An 18,560-nucleotide genomic window follows, 5' to 3' on the forward strand; every position below is an offset into this window, starting at 1 on the left:
TGGGGATTTTTTTGTTTGTTAAAACTCTTCTTCTGCCAGAGACTTTGGTCAGTGTAATGAAGTTGGTGGCAACAAAGCATGAAGGAGGGAGATAAGACTCAAACCTCAGTTTCACTGTACCTGGTGCTGGCCACCATCTTAATTTGAGGAACATGGCAAGTTTTGGGGGGGAGAGAAGAGAGAGAAATGATAGAGAACACTGAAAATTAATTAAATATAAAATGGCTGGTACTAAAAAACAGATGGCAGTGAGACGTTTCAACTTTAAGCCGTGCAAACCTGCAGTTCAAGCACATTACAGGCAGAAGGGAGCCTGATGGACCTCACTTTTTTTAGATTTCCATTCTGCCATTCTACTCCTCCCTCTAAGAATGCAGCTCCTGTTAGTGCTCAAATACATCCTCCTGATGAATCCCACAGGGGACTGTTGTCTCAACTTCACATGTGTGAAGCACCTCTTTTTGATCTACAGGCACGTGAAATTATCAATCTCGAAGACTAAGCTATCAATCACAGTCAGGGGTTGCAACAAGACACTTGGAACAAAAGCTGAAAATGTTCGTTCAAACACAGCTTTCGTTCAAGGCTGTGCTAACATCCTTAACTGTGCTACCCGTAAGTCCAATGGTCACTTCCTTTAGCTCTTTAAGCAAGGGGGTGGGGGTGGGGGGAGATAAACAGCTTTTATGCTACAGTTGAATACAGATCAACAACCTTTTGTGCAAAATGAAAAGGCTGTGCGTAATTGTAGGACAAGGCACGTTATTTCGTTAACATGCAACGGCTTTAAGGATGAACAGTTAGAACAACTGAAGCTGGAGCAAAGCAGTATTTAGCCTCTTTCTTTAAAGATGTATAAAAATAAAACATCTACTAGTGTGATTGCACTTTTCCCTTGCCAACCGCTGATTGGAAGTTCCAATTTTAGCAAACAGGAACTGCAGGAGCCATGAGTAATTGCGTTGTTTCCTGAACAATTTTCTCTCCACACCTCATCTCTTCTCGGCCTACAACTACTTCCTTCCAGGGTTGTCTCTGATGGTCACTTGAATTCACCACCATCCATCCACCCACCCACCCACCCCACAATCCCTTACTTCCCAACAACTGTTCCACCTTCAGCCAGAAGCTTGACACACTGGAACTGCTTTTACTAAGGAATGGAGAAGTAAAGGAATTGAAAGTCCACCTCTCTGATCAGATGGTCACCTCTCTTTAAGCAAAATTCCAACGTACTTCAGAGGTGAGATGGCTTTCCACCAAAGATGCTCTATAAATGCAACCTCCTTTATTAAACTAAACAATCCAATTTAAAATTGCAGAATTGAACCCTAGTTAAAAAGGGGGAAATTCATTTTAGCTAAAACTGCACAAGAAAGTAAGTCCAACTTTTGCATGGAAAGTGGGACTAACGTAAAAATTTCAAAATGTCGTATTCCAATTGCAGATTGATAGTAAGGTGTAAAACAGTTGACACTGAGGAACTGGTTTGCTGCATGGTCTTGTCATTTCAGGATCTGGGACCGCTGACATGGGCCAAAGGGCCACTTCACTACCACACGAGTCTACAGTCACAATCACTAAGAGAGTGACACGGACAGGTTCAATTTTAGAAGAACGGAAATGAAAAGCAAGGGAAATTATGTTAAACTTGCACCACCAGTGGTCCATCCACTTTGTAGAAAGGGTTGTTGTTATATGATGGTTAAAAAAGTAAACTTTTACCTTACATTATCTGATTTTAATACCTGGGAGCTTTCTCAGATGACATTTTAAAAAAGGAAAATGCTGACATGAGCTAGCCAAAATGAACACCTGACAACAGTCAACACCAGATCACAAAACCATTTGAACTGAAATTAACATCTCTAAATTGCAGTCAGTCCTGCATTGCGTTTGATTATGTGAAATTTCCAGAATGCTGGGGGAGATGAAAGACCTGTCTGCAGAAAATCTGCCTTGGAAAAGCAAAATTAAGTCAGACAGAGGAATACACAGATCAACTGCTTCAGGAAACAGCTTTCGGCATTGTGGAATGATAGATTCATAACAGAACTGGAAAGTTAGCCTCTTGAAAGAGATGCTTGGTGCAATGCAAATCCAAAGAAAGCATGACTAACTTCACCAATACACAAAATACAAGCCATCAAACAGCCATGGCGAGAGGATAAACCGCACAAAGGTGGTTAAAAGGCTCTATAAACTGTAGTGTCTTGATCATGTATTGTGATGGAAGTTTCCCTTAAATTTTTAGAATATCATTCTCTCAAGGAACCAGTTAGGAATATTGTGAATCCACTTCAGTGTACAACAGCTTACACAGACAAGGAGGTGGGGGTTAGAATTTTTAAATTAGTGAAAAGATTATTCAATTGTGCACAGCATTTACACGGCTGGAGTACTGTTTACTTTCAGTGCATCACAACTGAAAGAATGGAAACGGAAATTAATTTGTTTTGTGCAAATGATAGCAAGTGAACCAAGTTGATGTAGACCTCTGATGGTTTAGATGGCTGCATGTTTGAATCTTGTTCCTAACCATATACTTAAAACTGGTTTTGGAAGGAGTGAAAATTACTTTCAAATTACTGAATAATAAAGACATTTTCCTTGAAGGCTCTATTGGTGGACAGATTGCCTACTGTGTACAAGGTTTTTATGTTAGTTTGTCATAGTTCAGATTCTGGAAGTCCTGAACCCACTAGCTGACATGTATGTTGATATTCAACTGGCACTGCTAAAATCTGACTCCTTTAGGCTCACAGCAGTCTTGGAGGCCCAGTTGTCTCAGGCTATGACTACATCACTCGCTCATTCAGGTATAGTAGACTCTTAACAATCAGGGGATTAAAAAAATACAACTTTTTATTTAACTAGGCCGTAAGAAAACAGAATCTGAAGGAAATCATGGCGGACCAAATTCTGTCAGCTGGGGGAAAAAGCCAAGTATTGTCTTCCAGCTCTTCACTGGAGGAATCTCAACCAAATCTTGATGCCATGCTCTTTCAGCAATTGCTCTACATTTTCATCGGAAACATCTGGTTTCTCTTGCAGACACGAGGACAAATCGCCTCTTCTGTGCATTTTCAAATTCTAAAAGATACTACAGGGTGACTCCCAGATCAGCGGAATCATTTTCCACTGTTTCAGTTACCCGCGGATTACAGCACCCCAAACATATTAGAGGAACCAGGGACTACGAGGCTACTATTTCCCATTGAAATGAATGGGTTCGCTCCAACCTGTGGTTTCAGGTTTCCGCAGTAGGCCCCGGAATGTATCCCTTGTGGGTACGGGGAAGGTTGACACTACTGTATTGGCCTCCGTTACAATTGTTGACAAAACATCCCATGCTTTAATAATTTGCCACTGATTTAATTACTTTTCATGAAGAAAAAAGCTTCCACCCCCTTTCAATATCAAAGCCCTTGATATTAAAAACAATTATTTCTTCCCAGGCCTGCCTACACGATCGAGATCCAGGATAACCCCAAAACTGATGTGCTCACTCCCTCGAGAGTTACTGCCAAACCTGCTCAGTTCCTCCAGCAATTTGTTCATTTCAGATTTCCAGTTTCTGCAGTATGTCACTTTTAATCACCTCATTCTTATTGACTCCGATCCAGAGTACCCATGAATTCACCAAGGTGATGTTATCTCCACGCACAATTTATACCTGGTTTAAAAGAATGGCCTTTAACATTTCCACAGAAATGATTCCCCAACTGGGTCACCTAACACTGACCAAATGCAGTTGGCACCCGAGTAGAGACCAGGGAAGGAGACCGCGAAGCAAAGGTAACTTGAGGTCAAGCAATTGGAAACATTCAAAACCAGTTAGAATCTCCAGGGCCCAATGTCTATCAAGCCACTACCTGACAGATAGTGTTACAAAATATTTGACCTTGGATTAGATTCCCTACAGTGTGGAAACAGACTCTTCGGCCCAACAAGTCCCACTGAACAGTAATCCACCCAGACCCATTTGCCTCTGACTAATGCAACTAACACTACGGCTAATTTAGCACAACCAATTCACCCTAACCTGCACATCTTTGGACTGTGGGAGGAAACCGGAGCACGCAGAGGAAACCCACGCAGACACGGGGAGAAAGTGCAAACTCCACACAGTCAGTCGTCCGAGGCAGGAATTGAACCCGGGTCCCTGGTGCTGTGAGGCAACAGTGCTAACCACTGAGCTACCATGCCACCCTTAGCAACTTATCCAATCCAAATTCTGGACTTTCCTCCAGTGACCTCTTAAAACGTGCCTGTGAACTGAGCTAGCACAGGACCAGACCAGGCTGAAGGGTTTACACCTGAAACATTGATGCTGCTGTTCCTCACACTCGGCCTGACCTGCTGTGCCTGGCCAGCTCCACATTTTTCGACCCTGACTTCTCAGAGTCTGATATGCAGTTACTTAAGAGCAATCGCTTGACAAAAACACTGAAGGGCAGTCAGTACTTGCAGAGCCATGTCCAGGCATGAGTCAGCACCGTTAGCAGGGTTAAACCAAGTTTCCTCTGTAGCTTTGCCCAAGGCCTGAACTGCAAACGACTGCAGCATTACTACAGCACCTGCTGAGTAAGCAGAGCTGCTCTCCGCTAATGTCTGTGCGTTAGTACACAGTTCACACACTGATCACTTCAGACTGGCCATTCTTTCACCTACTTGGATTAAATTAGCCTACCAAAGCACCGCTGTGCAAGACAGATCTTCACTCTGTGTCTGAAGACATCACATTAATGCAATCATTATGCATTCTTCCTCCCTTAAAAAAGGTAACAAAAGACAAACCACAGCACAACAACAACAACAAAAGAACAAAGCATTCGGCATGGGGGTGCTGTAAGGAAGTTGTCACAGTTAAAAATACAAAGAAATTCACAGCACACATACTGAGGCAATTTCAGAGGAGGGGACCTTTAGCTTGACAACATTCGGACCTTTCATCAGAATACAAGAATACAGCTTTAGACATCCAAACAGTTAACGGAATTCAATAAACAATTAAAATGCTGGTCTAATAGTAATCGCAGAACCATTTTCAACCAATCTTGTTCATTAATGTCCTTTAGGGAAGGAAATCAGTATCCTTGCCCAATCCAGACGGTATGCATCTCCAAACACACAGTTAATTCTTAACTACCTTTCAAAATGGCCTATCAAGGTACAGTACTCTGGCCAAGAATGCTAAATAACTGTTCAGTTCTGGTCATCCTATCACAGGAAGGATAGTGTCAAGCTGGAGAGGGTTCAGAAAAGATTACCAGGATGCAGCCAGGAGTGGAAGGTTGGAGGCTGGATAGGCTGGGACATTTTACCTACTGGAGCATATCAAGATTATGGAGTGATCTCACAGAGGTTCATAAGATCATGGAGAGTATAGATAAGATAAATGGCAGGTATCTTCACCCCATGTTGGGAGAATTTAAGACCAGTGGGCATGTATTAAGGTGAGAGCAGAAACATTTAAAAAGGTCGCGAGGGGCAATTTTTGTATTAAAAACAGAGGGTGGTTCACGTGTGGATGTGGGTACAGTTACAATGTTAAACAGACATTTGGATAGGTACACAAACAGGAAAGGTTTGGAGGTATATGTGCCAAGCGCAGACACACGGGAGTAGTGGACTAAAAGGTCTGTTTCCGTGCTGTATGACTCTTTGACTTGCTCAAAAGACAAGAATTTTTTTAAAATTTGAACCTTTAATTTTTCAGAATTCCAGCAAATGTTCAACAGTTTCGATGTCCTAAATTTTTAAACATTTGCTACTTCTCGTCTGTTATGTCAGCATGTCGACCTTCCTGCTCTCCCATTCCTCACAACAGACCAATAACCATCAGGCATGCCTGCCCTTCAACAGAAGCGCCCTCATATTCATGGTACATCATGCAGCTGATTTCTGGCCTCGTGCAAGTGTTTGTAACAATCAGCCACCCTGTACATCTTTAAGGCACAAAACTAAAAACAACTGCAGATGCTGGAAATCTGAAACAAACAAATTGCTGGGGAAACTCAGTGGGTCTGGCAGCGTGTGTAGAGTGAAGAATGGTCACTGGACTTGAAACGTTAACTTTCTCTTTCCATCTCCAGCAACTTCCAGCTTTCAGACACACACTTATTTATCTGGCAGTAACTGCCTCAGATACCTGCAGAAACCTCAGATCGCAGAAATTCATAACTCAAGACAGCCATTTCAGTGTCTATCAGAAGCAATTCTAGATTTTCAAAACAATAGGCACCAAGTAAGTTCTTTTCTCAGACAAATAAACTTTTCAAAACCTGTAAGACATTCCCTCCATACCAGGCAACTAGTAAGTCTCCTCTGAACCCTTTCCAATGCTTCCACATCCAGAAACTGTATGCAGTACTCCAAGTGCAGCCACATTAGAGTTTTGTACAGCTGCAGCATGACCTCGTGGCTCCGAAACGCAATCCCTTTATCAATAAAAGCTAACACATCATACGCCTTCTTAATAACCCTACCAACCTGGGTGGCAACTTTCAGGGATCTATGGACATGGACACTGAGATCGCTCTGCTCACCTACACTACCAACTGGATAGACATATGGACGAGAAAGGAATTGTGTACGATAGATGGGTTTCAGTTTGGTACCACAGGTCAGCGCAACATCGAGGACCAAAGGGCCTGTACTGCGCTGTCATGGTCTACATTCTATGTTCTGCAAAGCCTGACATCTTTCCCAAAAGACATCCATCCTGCCCTAAACCTGAGTTTTAATTTGAAAAGGGAGTCTTAAAATGATATGCACTTTGTAAAACTGGGGCAAGTTTGACCTGTTGGAGCGGGTATGACAGCATGACCCTCTAGGGTCAGTACTGGTGGGATGTAATTTTAAACAGAAGTGGAAACAGAACCTATAATTTTTTTTTAATTCCTTTTGAGTCATTTTTGGGACACAGGTTGCACTGGCTAAGACTGCATTAGCTGATCCCCAATTGTTCAGAATGCAGATGTGAAGAGTCAACCACACTGATGAAAGTGTGGAATCACAGGTAAGCCTGACTAGACAAGGATAGTAGAGTTCCTTGCTTACAAGAACACAAATGAACCAGACAGGTTTTTATGACAAATGACATAAATGACAATGCTTATATGGCTACCACTTGGCTAGCCTTTTACACCAATTCATTTTTCATTTAAATTCCTCGTCAAAGTGAGATCTGAACCCATTTCCCCAGAACACAGGCCGGGGCTGAAAACAAAAAAGGCAGGAAATTACAGCAGGTCAGGCAGCAGCCTTGGAGAGCAAGCTAATATAGAACAGAATCCCTACAGTGTGGGGACAGGCCATTTGGCCCAACAAGTCCACACCAACTCCAACGAACATCTCACCAGGACTCGTCCGCCTACCCTATTCTTGTAACCCTGCATTTCCCATGGCTAATCCACCTAACCCGCACATCTTTGAGTGTGTGGGAGGGAACCAGAGCACCCAGCAGAAGCCCATTCAGACACAGGGAGAACTTACAAACTCCACAGTCACCAGTGGTCAAAACTGAGCCCAGGTCCCTGGTGCTGTGAGGCAGCAGTGCTAACTGCCGAGTCTAGATGTCTCAGGTCTCTGAAGAGTCATCGAGACTAAAGATGTTAGATTGCTCTTTCTCCACGGATGCTGCCTGAGCCACTGCAATTTCCAGCATTTTTTGATTTCAGTGCAGATTCCAGCATCTGCAGTAATTTACTCCTACGTAGGCCTGGGCTCCTGGGTGACATTGCCACTACAGTACAATCTTGAATATCTGAATGACTCAGGAGGGGAGTATTTTATTCGGATAATTGATCTGATTGTAAAACAAGTGGTAATTTAGGAGTGCTGGTCATCCGAACATGCCTCAGTTATCCAGCCATAACACTGTTTAACTGATAACTGATCTGATCGTAAACAAGCAGTAATTTGAGTGTCAGTTATCAAACATGCCTCAGATATCCAGCAGTGCACGCCATATTGCCGTTTAACTGATAACTGACTGCAGAGTTGCCTAATGCCGTTTTTACGGGACCTTGAGATCTTGTTTGGATAATCTGAAATTCAGATAACTAATAGGTTCCATAACAGGGTGCACTGTTGTAGAACAGGACTTCTGTATTAGAGCTAACAGAAGCACATTGAATCAAATGGCCTCCTTCTGTGCTGAAACCTCAATGATATAGGAACATTCATCACACACTCCCCTCTGATAGAGTTATAATATACCAGCAGATATCACCTGAAGTGTATTAATTAGACTTTGTCGACAATTGGCAAACTTGTATGCACACCTGTAATACTGGAACTAAATTATTCAGTATCAAATTTTACAGCAATTAACAGGTTGTTAGATGTGAGAACAAACATCCTCTTCATCCACTACAATGAAGCTAGTTTAAAGCAGGGTGTTAAAGCATTTGCCTTCACGTCAGTGTGCAGGAGGGAGCCTGAGGGACCGTGGAAGTTTAAATCGAGTACCCAGTAATTTGTCTTTTCAGATACCGAGCAATCTTCCCATTCTGACCTCTGGATTTACCAGCAGTGACATAATCCTGTCAAAAACAGACCTTCAAAAACCTCCAGGCCAACAGCATCAACACAGGACCAACAAGCAAGTGCATGTACACACTGGTCTGATCTTCAAAAGTCTGGAACATCAGGGCCTGAGCACTAAGGCCACAGGCCCAGCTTAGAGGAAATAAGATGGAAAAACGCAACATTAATTCTCTTTCTATTATGGCGTAGGTCAGTATGGGTATTCAGTTCAATTGCAGGTACACCTACACTAAATGGATTGCTGCGGCTCAAGGTACCAGTTCACCACGACCCTCAAGAGCAACCAGTGAAGGTCAGTAAATGCTAGTGCTACCCATATCCTGCCAATGATTTAAGCAAGTCAGGTATCACTACAATTCAAAATGTGATGCCCTTGCTTCTACCCCAACCCACATAAAAGGCTTCCAACACTCACATTTGAGCCTACTAATATCTTCTTTTCCCAACATTTGGATTTTTCTTAAGTTAACAAGTAACACGAGCAGTAAATGACCAACAGAATTAATGAATCAACCAGCTCTTCCTACCCTAATCACAGGATGGCCACTTTTCAGTCCATCACCGTTGAATCCCACAAGTTGAACGGCTTGTTTGGAAAGGCAGAAACGACAGAACTGCATGATACAGTTCAAGCAAATCATCTAAGCAGACACCTGCCAGTGGTCTCTGAGGGACCTCGCTATACATTATACATAATTATAGACCCCAAACAAAATCAGTTTAGGGAAACCCAGAGGCCAACTACTCAACACAGGCAGAAGTCACTGGTGGAGTGAGTGCAGAAAGGAAACCTGGATTATTTACTGGAGATTGAGAAGACGGAACATTAAATACATACATAAATTTGCCACCCCTCCACTTTAAGCCACCACTACATGGGTCCATCGCACAGATATTGGCACGTCATAATTAAATACCAACAGGGAACAGCTTTCATGACTGTTTGATCCTCAGGGCAACTGGTCTCCGTGTCCCATCCATAGCCCTGCCCGAGACCCCACTCAGCTGACAAGAAGGGTTCAGTGCAGGAGCAAGCAATCAATACAGGATTTAAAAGGAATCTGGATTCACATTAAAAAGGCGGCTGCAAACAGAGAAGGCTGCAGTATGCGAACAGCAGAACGTGTGTACAAAACAGCTGACTGGCACGTCAAGGCTGCAACAGGTTGTCTGCGCGGCAGGCAGCTTTGCATACAAGTCAAATTCTACTTTTATGATTCAGGTCATTCATTATCCAAGGCCCTTGGGTACATCCTAAACTTTATTGCAAATGTAACATTTGCGCACGTTTGCCAAAATTATTCACTCTCATGCACTGCTGGATTGGTTCAGTCAAGTGACCTTGCAAGTGCAAAAAATAAGCTTGTTAAACAATCCAGAAACAGACACCTGCCCGTGGTTTCACAGGGACCTCGCGTATGAATTATACATAATTACACACCCCAAACAAAATCAGTTTAGGGAAACCCAGAGGCCAACTACTCAGCACAGGCAGAAGTCATTGATGCACTGTTACCACACAAAGGGAAACTGGATTACTGACTCATCGTCTAATCAGCTTTCAGAACTGTGCAAAAGGTTCGCCTGTTATGCAAGCACTAGAGGCGTTGATTCTTGTACAAGCCAGACAAGGAACTATAACTCAATTTTAACAAAAAAAATCCACAGCACATTTTCAGAGGTCAATCGAGATTGAACTTGCTGGGCTTATACAGCTTAGCAACTTTGGAGGAGGTGGAAATTAAACCTTTTTTGGTAATATCACCAGGGTCCTCCATTGAGTAAATATATTCCATTTCGCCTTGCCCCAACACTCCTCCAAAACCACCAACTCAATCGGAACATCAGAACGCCTTTTAACAATTCAAATGCTTTTATTTAGAACGTAGGGGTAGGAAATTTGACACCTCAAGTCAACTCTGCTATTTTATAAGATCATGGAAGGTCTAGTTGTGTACTCAACTCCACTTTGCCTGTCCTGCCGATCCCCCCTCCCCAAAAACTCTGAACTCCCTTATTCTCCAAATATCCAAACCAACAGTGAATGCATACAACAGCCAAACATCCATTGTCTTTTTAAGGGAGAGAATGCCACATGCAAATGACCTTCAGGGGAAAAACATTCTCCCAATCCCAGGATTGAAAGAATGATATCTTATTCTTAAATGGCGCCCTCTCAAAGGGAAGCCACCTAGTCAGAATCCACCAAGCCTAATCGCCCCCATGACCTTACATTTCTCAACAAACTATCAGATCATTAAAGCTATCACAACCAGACAACCACCCTGTTCACACACCTGCAGTAAATGGGAGCAGAAACCTTGGCTGGTTTCACACTACAACTCCCATCTCCAGCAAGGAGATTAACACAGCCTTTTCCACAACTGCGGGATGGGTTTTCCAGCTATGAGGCACTCTTGTGAATTATCGGCCGTCACATTTCTTTTGATTGCAACAATTTCAGACAGCACCCTGGAATCGTTTATCCTCACCTCAGAAAGCAGATGGAAGCCAAGGTTTACAACTCATGTGAAAGAGTACAACTCCAACATTCCTGACCCTCATTCCTGATGAAGGGCTTATGCCCGAAACGTCAACTCTCCTGCTCCTCGGATGCTGCCTGACCTGCTGTGCTTTTCAACTCTGCGATGTGGATAGTCATGCGCTGAACTTAACGTGGTATTATTACAGTGACTTCAACTCTGATCACCAGCCTCTGCAGTCCTCGCTTTCTCCTGCAACTCCAGCATAGTATAGCACTCCCTCAGTATTGCCGTGGAGGATGGGCCCCGATTCATCACTAAAGATTCTAGAGGAGTTCAAATCACTATCATTTGGTGGAGACAAGGGCGGTCCCCAGAGAAAGGTGGCTGCTATGGTGGCATTGTAATCTCCAGATGCCCCTGCTATCTAAGCACAACAGAAAACAAAGACCACTCAATATCTTAGACTATTCAGTTTAACATTGAGAATATGGCACAGCCCCATCGGTGATGTCTTCCTTTCAACTGTAGGTTGTTCCCCAAGCCCATATGAATTCCATTCGTTATTTTTTCTTTTAATTTATTCATTTGCAGGATGTGGGCATTGCTGGCTGGGCCAGCATTTACCCAGCTGTCCCTAGTCGCCCTTGAGAACATGATGGTGAGCTGTCTTCTTGAACTGCTGCTGTGAGTTAACCCACAAAGCAGTGAAGGAGGGAATTCCAGGATTTTAACACACTGACACTGAAGGAACAGTGATATATTTCCAGATGAGGATGGTGAGTGGCCTGGAGGGGAACTCCAAGGGAGTGGTGTTCCCATATATCTGTTGCCTTCGCCTTACTAGAAGAAAGTGGCAAAGTGCTGCACTGCCATCATCTTTGGACCAGACTAGCATCACAAAGGAAAAACAGTATTTTTCATTCTGATTTTTTTTTTGCATATTATTAAGTGCCTTCTACATCTACAGGTCTCCATGGATCTGAACCACAAGCTCCTACAAGCAGACCGCATGAAGAAATAACACTTTGTCCAAACATCCTTTGGGACATTTCCACTTCTGTGGAAATATGCAGCGCTTATGCAAGGTAAGTGCATGTGCGTAAGCATCTCACTGTGATAATGTCTTAACCAAATAGAGGCGCGCCAACAGACATGACCTGCTGTGTGTACACACATCAAAATTTGATTAATTTTCTTCAGATTTACAGCATTCAACAAATCTTGCCTGCAGTTACTTGATAATGTACTCACCTACTTGCAGCACCCGATCTATGGCTCCAGTTTCCAATAATCGCAATCCTTTGTTGAAGGGAACTTCACCATCCTTCTCCCCTTCCTGACACTGATAGCTAAGTGATGAATACATGCAAATCTCTCGCTCATTCCTGGGGAAGGACCAGAAAATAATCCTCCGTTGAACTGGCTCCGGAATACGAGAAAATCTCTCCTCTACCTAAAAGTGAAATATTAACAGAATAAAGGAAACAAAAATTGAACAGTACGGTAGAAACAATACAATGCCTACTTCAAAACCTTAAGACAACACCAAGTGAGGAAGGCACTTCCAAAATGCATTGTGGTTATCAGAAATGGCCAACTGAAAATTTAGCTTTTGGAGTTTAAATCAAAGTAATATCCTTGCTGCAATGTTCAGTGACATTCTGAAAAGCAAACCAATCCTATGCGGACCAGAATGGTAACCACTGACAATTACTATCCAGCAACAGTGCAGACCAAGGTGCCCCCTTTAAAAAGGGTAGATAGTTACTTAGGCTCATCATCAGTCACTCTCCCATCTTCTCAGCCCAATCCTGTCCTCTTTAACCGCTGTGCATTCCAAAGCCTTTTTTTAAAAAGCCTTCTCCGTGACTCACGAGAAGTCAATTAAGGAAAGCCATATGAAAGGCAAGCGACATGGTCACTTGGCCCATCAGGTCCATTCTTTCCACAGATCATATTGGGATAAAATATACGTGGACAGCACCCAAACCACTAAACTGAAGTGCCACATATTTTCCCCTTCATTATTTGTTGGCAGTTCAAGTCCCAAGCTTTTTACGCAGCCTCTGCACCAACAAACATAATCGCAGACTTCTTTTAACCTATGCAAAGTGAGTACTTCACCTGCTGATTACATTACTGACCACTTCAAGAAGCAGCCAAAAAGGTGGGGCCAGTGAGCTAATTGAATTTCCACCATAATCACGAATCATCCCAGAGCCAACATGCACACTTGGAAATCAGTGATGTTAGTGTCCAAGCACTTAAGGCACTCGCTGTAGCTCCACTCGCCAATACCTCAATAAACACGTTAGCCCATTTATTTTATAGGAATTTGATATGAGAACACTGGGCAGCTGTACAACATCAGCAACAGCCTTACATGGTGGAGTGATGCCAATACACTGAGAAACATTGCACTTAATTCAAGATTCTTAATTTGATACCTCAACCTGCCTCCCACCTTCATGGATGTCCAGCGAGAGAACACCCTTCGGAGTAATAGAATTACCTTCAAGATTTATTCTTGCCACACTTCCCAGTTGCCCACCTTACCAAGACTCTAGAGGACAGGGTTGACATCAAAATGCAATGAGAGGGGAGAAAGGCTTAAAAGGGACCAGAGAGGCAACTTCTTCCACACAGAGGGTGGTTCTTATGTGGAATGAAGTGCCAGACAAAGTGGTAGATGCAGATATAGTCACAACATTTACAAGACATTCGGACAGACACATTAATAGGACAGATTTAGAGGGATATAGGCTAAACGCAGGTAAGTGGGACTAGTTTACTTTAGGAAACTTGGTCAGCATGGACGAGCTGGACTGAAGGGTGTGCCTCCATGCTGTATTACTATGTGAATGCACAACATGCATTCACGTAGCACCTTTAAGGCAAACATACCAAGGTACTTCACAAGAGCATTATGAAATAAAATCTGAGTTACTTCAAGAAAGGATTGTTAAAGGAGGGACAGACAGTGGAAGCAGGGACACAAATGGTTAGAAACTGGGCTCGGCTTATACAGCAAGCAATGTAGGTCAGCAAACCCATGAGGTGACAGGCAAATGGGACTCGATGGGAGTTTGCGCATTGACAACAGTTTCAGAAGACTGACAAAGAAATGCCAGCCAGACTCGGGCGAACCGAACGCGCGAGAAACCTCAAGTGAAAGGACATTCCAATGTTGTAAATGGGTTCAGAAGACACTCACTTAAGCATCATTTCTGACTTTGTAAGAACCCTTTTGATGGTGACAGCCTTTAACCTCCCTCATTGACATCTGTTATTCTGCAAATAGCATATTGTAGCAACACTACAAGAAACCACAAACCACGCTATTTTTCTTGGAGATTTCCACTTTGAAGTGGAAAGGCTTTGTTATGGTGCCCTGGTAGTTGCTACAGCTCCAATCGCCTTGAGACAAAATTATGCCAGTCCCAAGATTGTGGGATTGCTCTGTCCTGGGAGGACAGAGGGGTGGGGGACAGAACATACTTCCACACCCACTAATAACCAGGCTGCATAATTAAACAACCACTTTATAGAATCGACAGTTTGGAAATTTTTACGTTTAAAGGCAGAAATCAAGGACGGCCCAAAAACTGTCAATGCAGTGCAGATGAAGCAGTCAGCAACTTCAATCTTTGAGACAAATCAATTTCAGATGAGAAGCTCCAATCAGAAAGCCAAATGCCAGATTAAAAAAAAATCAGCATGTACACGGAACACAATGCACAGCTGGACTGATAATAAGAAGGTTTTACAATTACAACTGGGTATGGCAGAATTATGAATTTAATCTGAGATTTATGAAGCTTGCGACAACACCCCAACCAAAAAAAACTTTGAAGTCATGCTGGACCTATATCGTGTGAACAAGCCATTTACCCACTGACTTGAAGTGGTCAATTTCTGGACTGAGGCTAGCAATGAAAGACTGAACAATCTTTAAATTAAAAACCATTTCAAATAGGCTCAATTTCTCTCCCTTCCCACAACTTTTTTTTCCTTGAAAAAGAATCTGCATGGGCTCAAACTCTTGTGAACAGCTTCAGCAAAGAGACTGAAGTAACAAAGTCAAATCTGAATCTTCACTGTTCTGACATTGCTTGACACTCAGACCTCCTTGCTGGGCTAGCAGCAAGCCCCCAGGGAGGAACTGAACGAGGGTGGGTAAGGAGAGAAAAGGGGAATTAAAAAAAGACTAAAGAGGGTGTGGATTTGAAGTCTGACACTTCTTCAGTAACATGCATCTTCTGGATGTTTCATGTGAAAACAATGAATCTCTCCGCAGATAAATCTACAGGCTCATATATCACACATCTGCTCTCAAACAAAACTTACAACCATGCAAAATACATTTCAGAACACGCACTACAGAAATCAACTGTGATATTCCGCATCAGAAACTATGTAAAAACAAAAAGGCCACATTCTCCACGAAGGCTCAACTAGCTAGATTCTCATTTCAGGCAAACAATTCTGTGTGTCAATTAATTAGAATATTTTATCTGCTTTCGTGACAGCCAAAGGAGAGCCCTTCCTTTTCTCCTGATGTTATGCCCTTTGCTGGCTTGAAATAGCTTTGTGCAAATTAAATCAACTTTACAAAACAAAATTAAGAGTCAATTCAAGCTATTCGCAGACCGCTTCCGTACAAACTTGCTGGCAAATAACTTAACAAAAGCAGTCATTACTGTTATCTGCTGGATTACAAAAACCCTAGAATGCAATCTGCAGTGAAATGCCAGAGTCTCTCACTAATACCAGCGCTAAAATTAACTGCAGACACAAGGGGAATTATACCCAGAAATGTGATGACTTCGACTGTAGGAATCAATTCTGGGATTCATGATCATACAGGAAGAGGAATAAGGGGAAGGGGGGAAAAACAGAAAAAGGAGGATACTTAAACTATTCATCTATTTAAAATCATTTTAGATGACCCTGTACTGGACAACAGACTTTAACCAGTACGTTCAGTTCACAATATCAAATTTTCACTCAATTTTCCCACTGCTCCTTGATTACAATTCTGTTAAAACCTGTTCTCCCTTTTTTTAAAACAATTTTACAAACTACCCCCCTCCACTCTCAGGATACAGTCTAATCCTCCAATTTTCAATTAAACAGATTACGAAAAAAAACCCTTGCCAGCTTTAACAAAAACTTTATTTTTGATTATTCAATCTGGGCAGCGAACGCAAAAAAGACAGCACTTTTTTGTGTGGGGGGGGGGGCGAAAGAGAAGAGGAAAGACCTGGACAAACTGCAGGTTTCTTAAAAAAAACCCTTGTTATGACTTCTTTTAGAAACAAAAACTTCAATTTCTGATTAGATTAATGAGGAGGGGGGTGTGTGTTGGGGGAAAGAGAAGAGACCATGACAAACTGTATGCTTCTTTATTAAAAAAAATCCCCCTCGTAAGGATTTCTTTTAAAAACAAAACTTCAGTTTCTGATTAGATTCATGAGGAGGGGTGTGTATTTGTGCGTGTTTTTGTGTGTGGGGGGGGGGGGGGAAAGAAGAGAGAGAAAAAAGACCCCACTTTTTCTGAGTGCGTGGGATGGGGGGGGGGGGGGGGGGAAGAAGAGAGAGAAAAAAGACCCCACTTTTTGTGTGTGCGTGGGATGGGGGGGGGGGGGGGGGAGACAAGAAGAGAGAGAAAAAAGACCCCACTTTTTCTGTGTGCATGGGATGGGGGGGGAGACAAGAAGAGAGAGAAAAAAGACCCCACTTTTTCTGTGTGCATGGGATGGGGGGGGAAGAAGAGAGAGAAAAAAGACCCCACTTTTTCTGTGTGCATGGGATGGGGGGGGGGGGGGGAAGAAGAGTGAGAAAAAAGACCCCACTTTTTCTGTGTGCATGGGATGGGGGGGGTGGGGGAAGAAGAGAGAAAAAAGACCCCACTTTTTCTGTGTGCATGGGATGGGGGGGGGGTGGGGGAAGAAGAGAGAAAAAAGACCCCACTTTTTCTGTGTGCATGGGGGGGGGGAGAAAGAGTTTTATTAAAACAGCAGGTCTTTTTCTTAAAAAAAAAGAGAATAATCAAAGTGGAGCTTGAAATTCAAATTCTTTGAAATTAAGGGAACAATTCGAATGTGCAAAGTGGGGGATGAAAAAAATCGAAGTAAATGGGGGGGGGGGAAGAGAGAAGAAATTAAAAGAAAAGCAAAAAAAAGGGGGGAAATTAAATTCAGGAGAATTGATTGAAATGAGTGTTTTGCTTTTTTTCTGGTGAGATGAAAGTTGAGAGTGTTTGTGGTGGTGGATTTGGACAGGTTCTGACAGCTCAGGGTTTTATTGCCTATTGTTTTCAGACCCCCCCTCTCTGGGTTGTTTCAGTAATTTGGTGTTTAATTCCCCCCCCCCATCCCCCTCACCTGCTCGAAGGGCCATTTCTCCGCCACTCTCTTGGCGCTGATGTCCAGCAGGGTGTCGGGCTTGTGCAGCCTGCCGTGGGCCGGCTTTGTCTGGGCCGCTCGAGCCGCTGCGGCCGCCGCGGCCGCCGCCGCCGACGCCGCCGCCCCGCAGTCGCCCAGGCACAGCCGCTTGGCCGGCGGCTCCGCTCCGCCACCGCCGGACGCCGCCGCCGCCGTTGCTGCTGCCTCCGCCGCTGCTGCCGCCGCCGCCGCCGCTGCTGCTCCACCGTCCGCCATCGCCGACGTCTCGCTCACAACTGACCGCACGCCGGCTCCCGCGCGCCCCTTTTATAAACTCGCCCGCGCGCCCGCCCCCGCCGCCGCCGCTGCTCCCGTCGGCCACGCCCCAGCCCCAGCTCTCAGTGGCCGGCCGCGCTGCCCGTCATCCGGGCGCCACGCCCGCCCCGCCTCTCAGGTGATCGGACGCGCTGCCCGTCATCCGTCCGCCCTGCCCCCTCACCGTCAGCCCCGCCCACCTCCCCTCCCAGTGGCCGGCTGCGCGCGGCTCCACGCCCGTCCGCCCCGCCTACCCCGCTTCCCGGTGGCCGCCAGCCCCGCTTCCCAGTGGCCAATTCTGCTGCCCGTCACCCGCCTATCCCACTCCCAGTGGCCGACGGCGCTGCCCGTCATCCGCCAGCCCCCCCCACTTCCCAGTGGCCGGACGCGCTGCCTGTCACCCTCCCGCCCCACTTGCCAGTGCTCGGGAGTGCTGCCCCCTCCCCCCGACCATCTCGGCCAATTGCTCAGTCAATCATCCGCCCCCACCAACACTCCTGTTACCCTATTGGTCAACATTGCGCCCAGTTACACCTTCATCCTGCCCTCCCCATCCTCCAATGGTCATCTGCACTGTCCATCTCTGTGCTGCGCTTTCCCATTGGTCAAACATCCTATCCATTATTTACCAACCCGGCCCAACTGCCTTATTGGTTGGTCCTTCCAGTCGCCACCGCCGCTGCACCGCCCAATCCACAAACGGGCTGCCAAATGGGCCCGCCCACCGAAGGCGGGGCGAGCTGTCAATCACCCCCTGAGTTTCCCCACCTCCCCAGCTGCAGGAGAATTAATGATGTGTATTATTGCAGCCTGAGTC

At 44.5% G+C, this 18,560-nt stretch overlaps 1 protein-coding gene across 1 annotated transcript in view; it reads right to left on the minus strand.

The window, feature by feature from the left end:
• Nucleotides 1–17,667, minus strand: part of LOC140468043 (zinc finger SWIM domain-containing protein 5-like) — a 110,805-nt gene extending 93,138 nt beyond the window's left edge. Inside the window, exons 1-2 of the mRNA XM_072564216.1 lie at nucleotides 17,429–17,667; nucleotides 12,294–12,495 (exon numbers count right to left, since the gene is read on the minus strand). Of these exons, the coding sequence (XP_072420317.1) occupies nucleotides 12,294–12,408 (115 nt within the window). The 5' untranslated portion in view covers nucleotides 12,409–12,495; nucleotides 17,429–17,667. The remainder of the gene's footprint in view (nucleotides 1–12,293; nucleotides 12,496–17,428) is intronic.
• Nucleotides 17,668–18,560: the final 893 nt, after the last annotated feature.

This window comes from Chiloscyllium punctatum, chromosome 46 (assembly GCF_047496795.1).
Source record: "Chiloscyllium punctatum isolate Juve2018m chromosome 46, sChiPun1.3, whole genome shotgun sequence".
Classification (NCBI taxonomy): domain Eukaryota; kingdom Metazoa; phylum Chordata; class Chondrichthyes; order Orectolobiformes; family Hemiscylliidae; genus Chiloscyllium; species Chiloscyllium punctatum.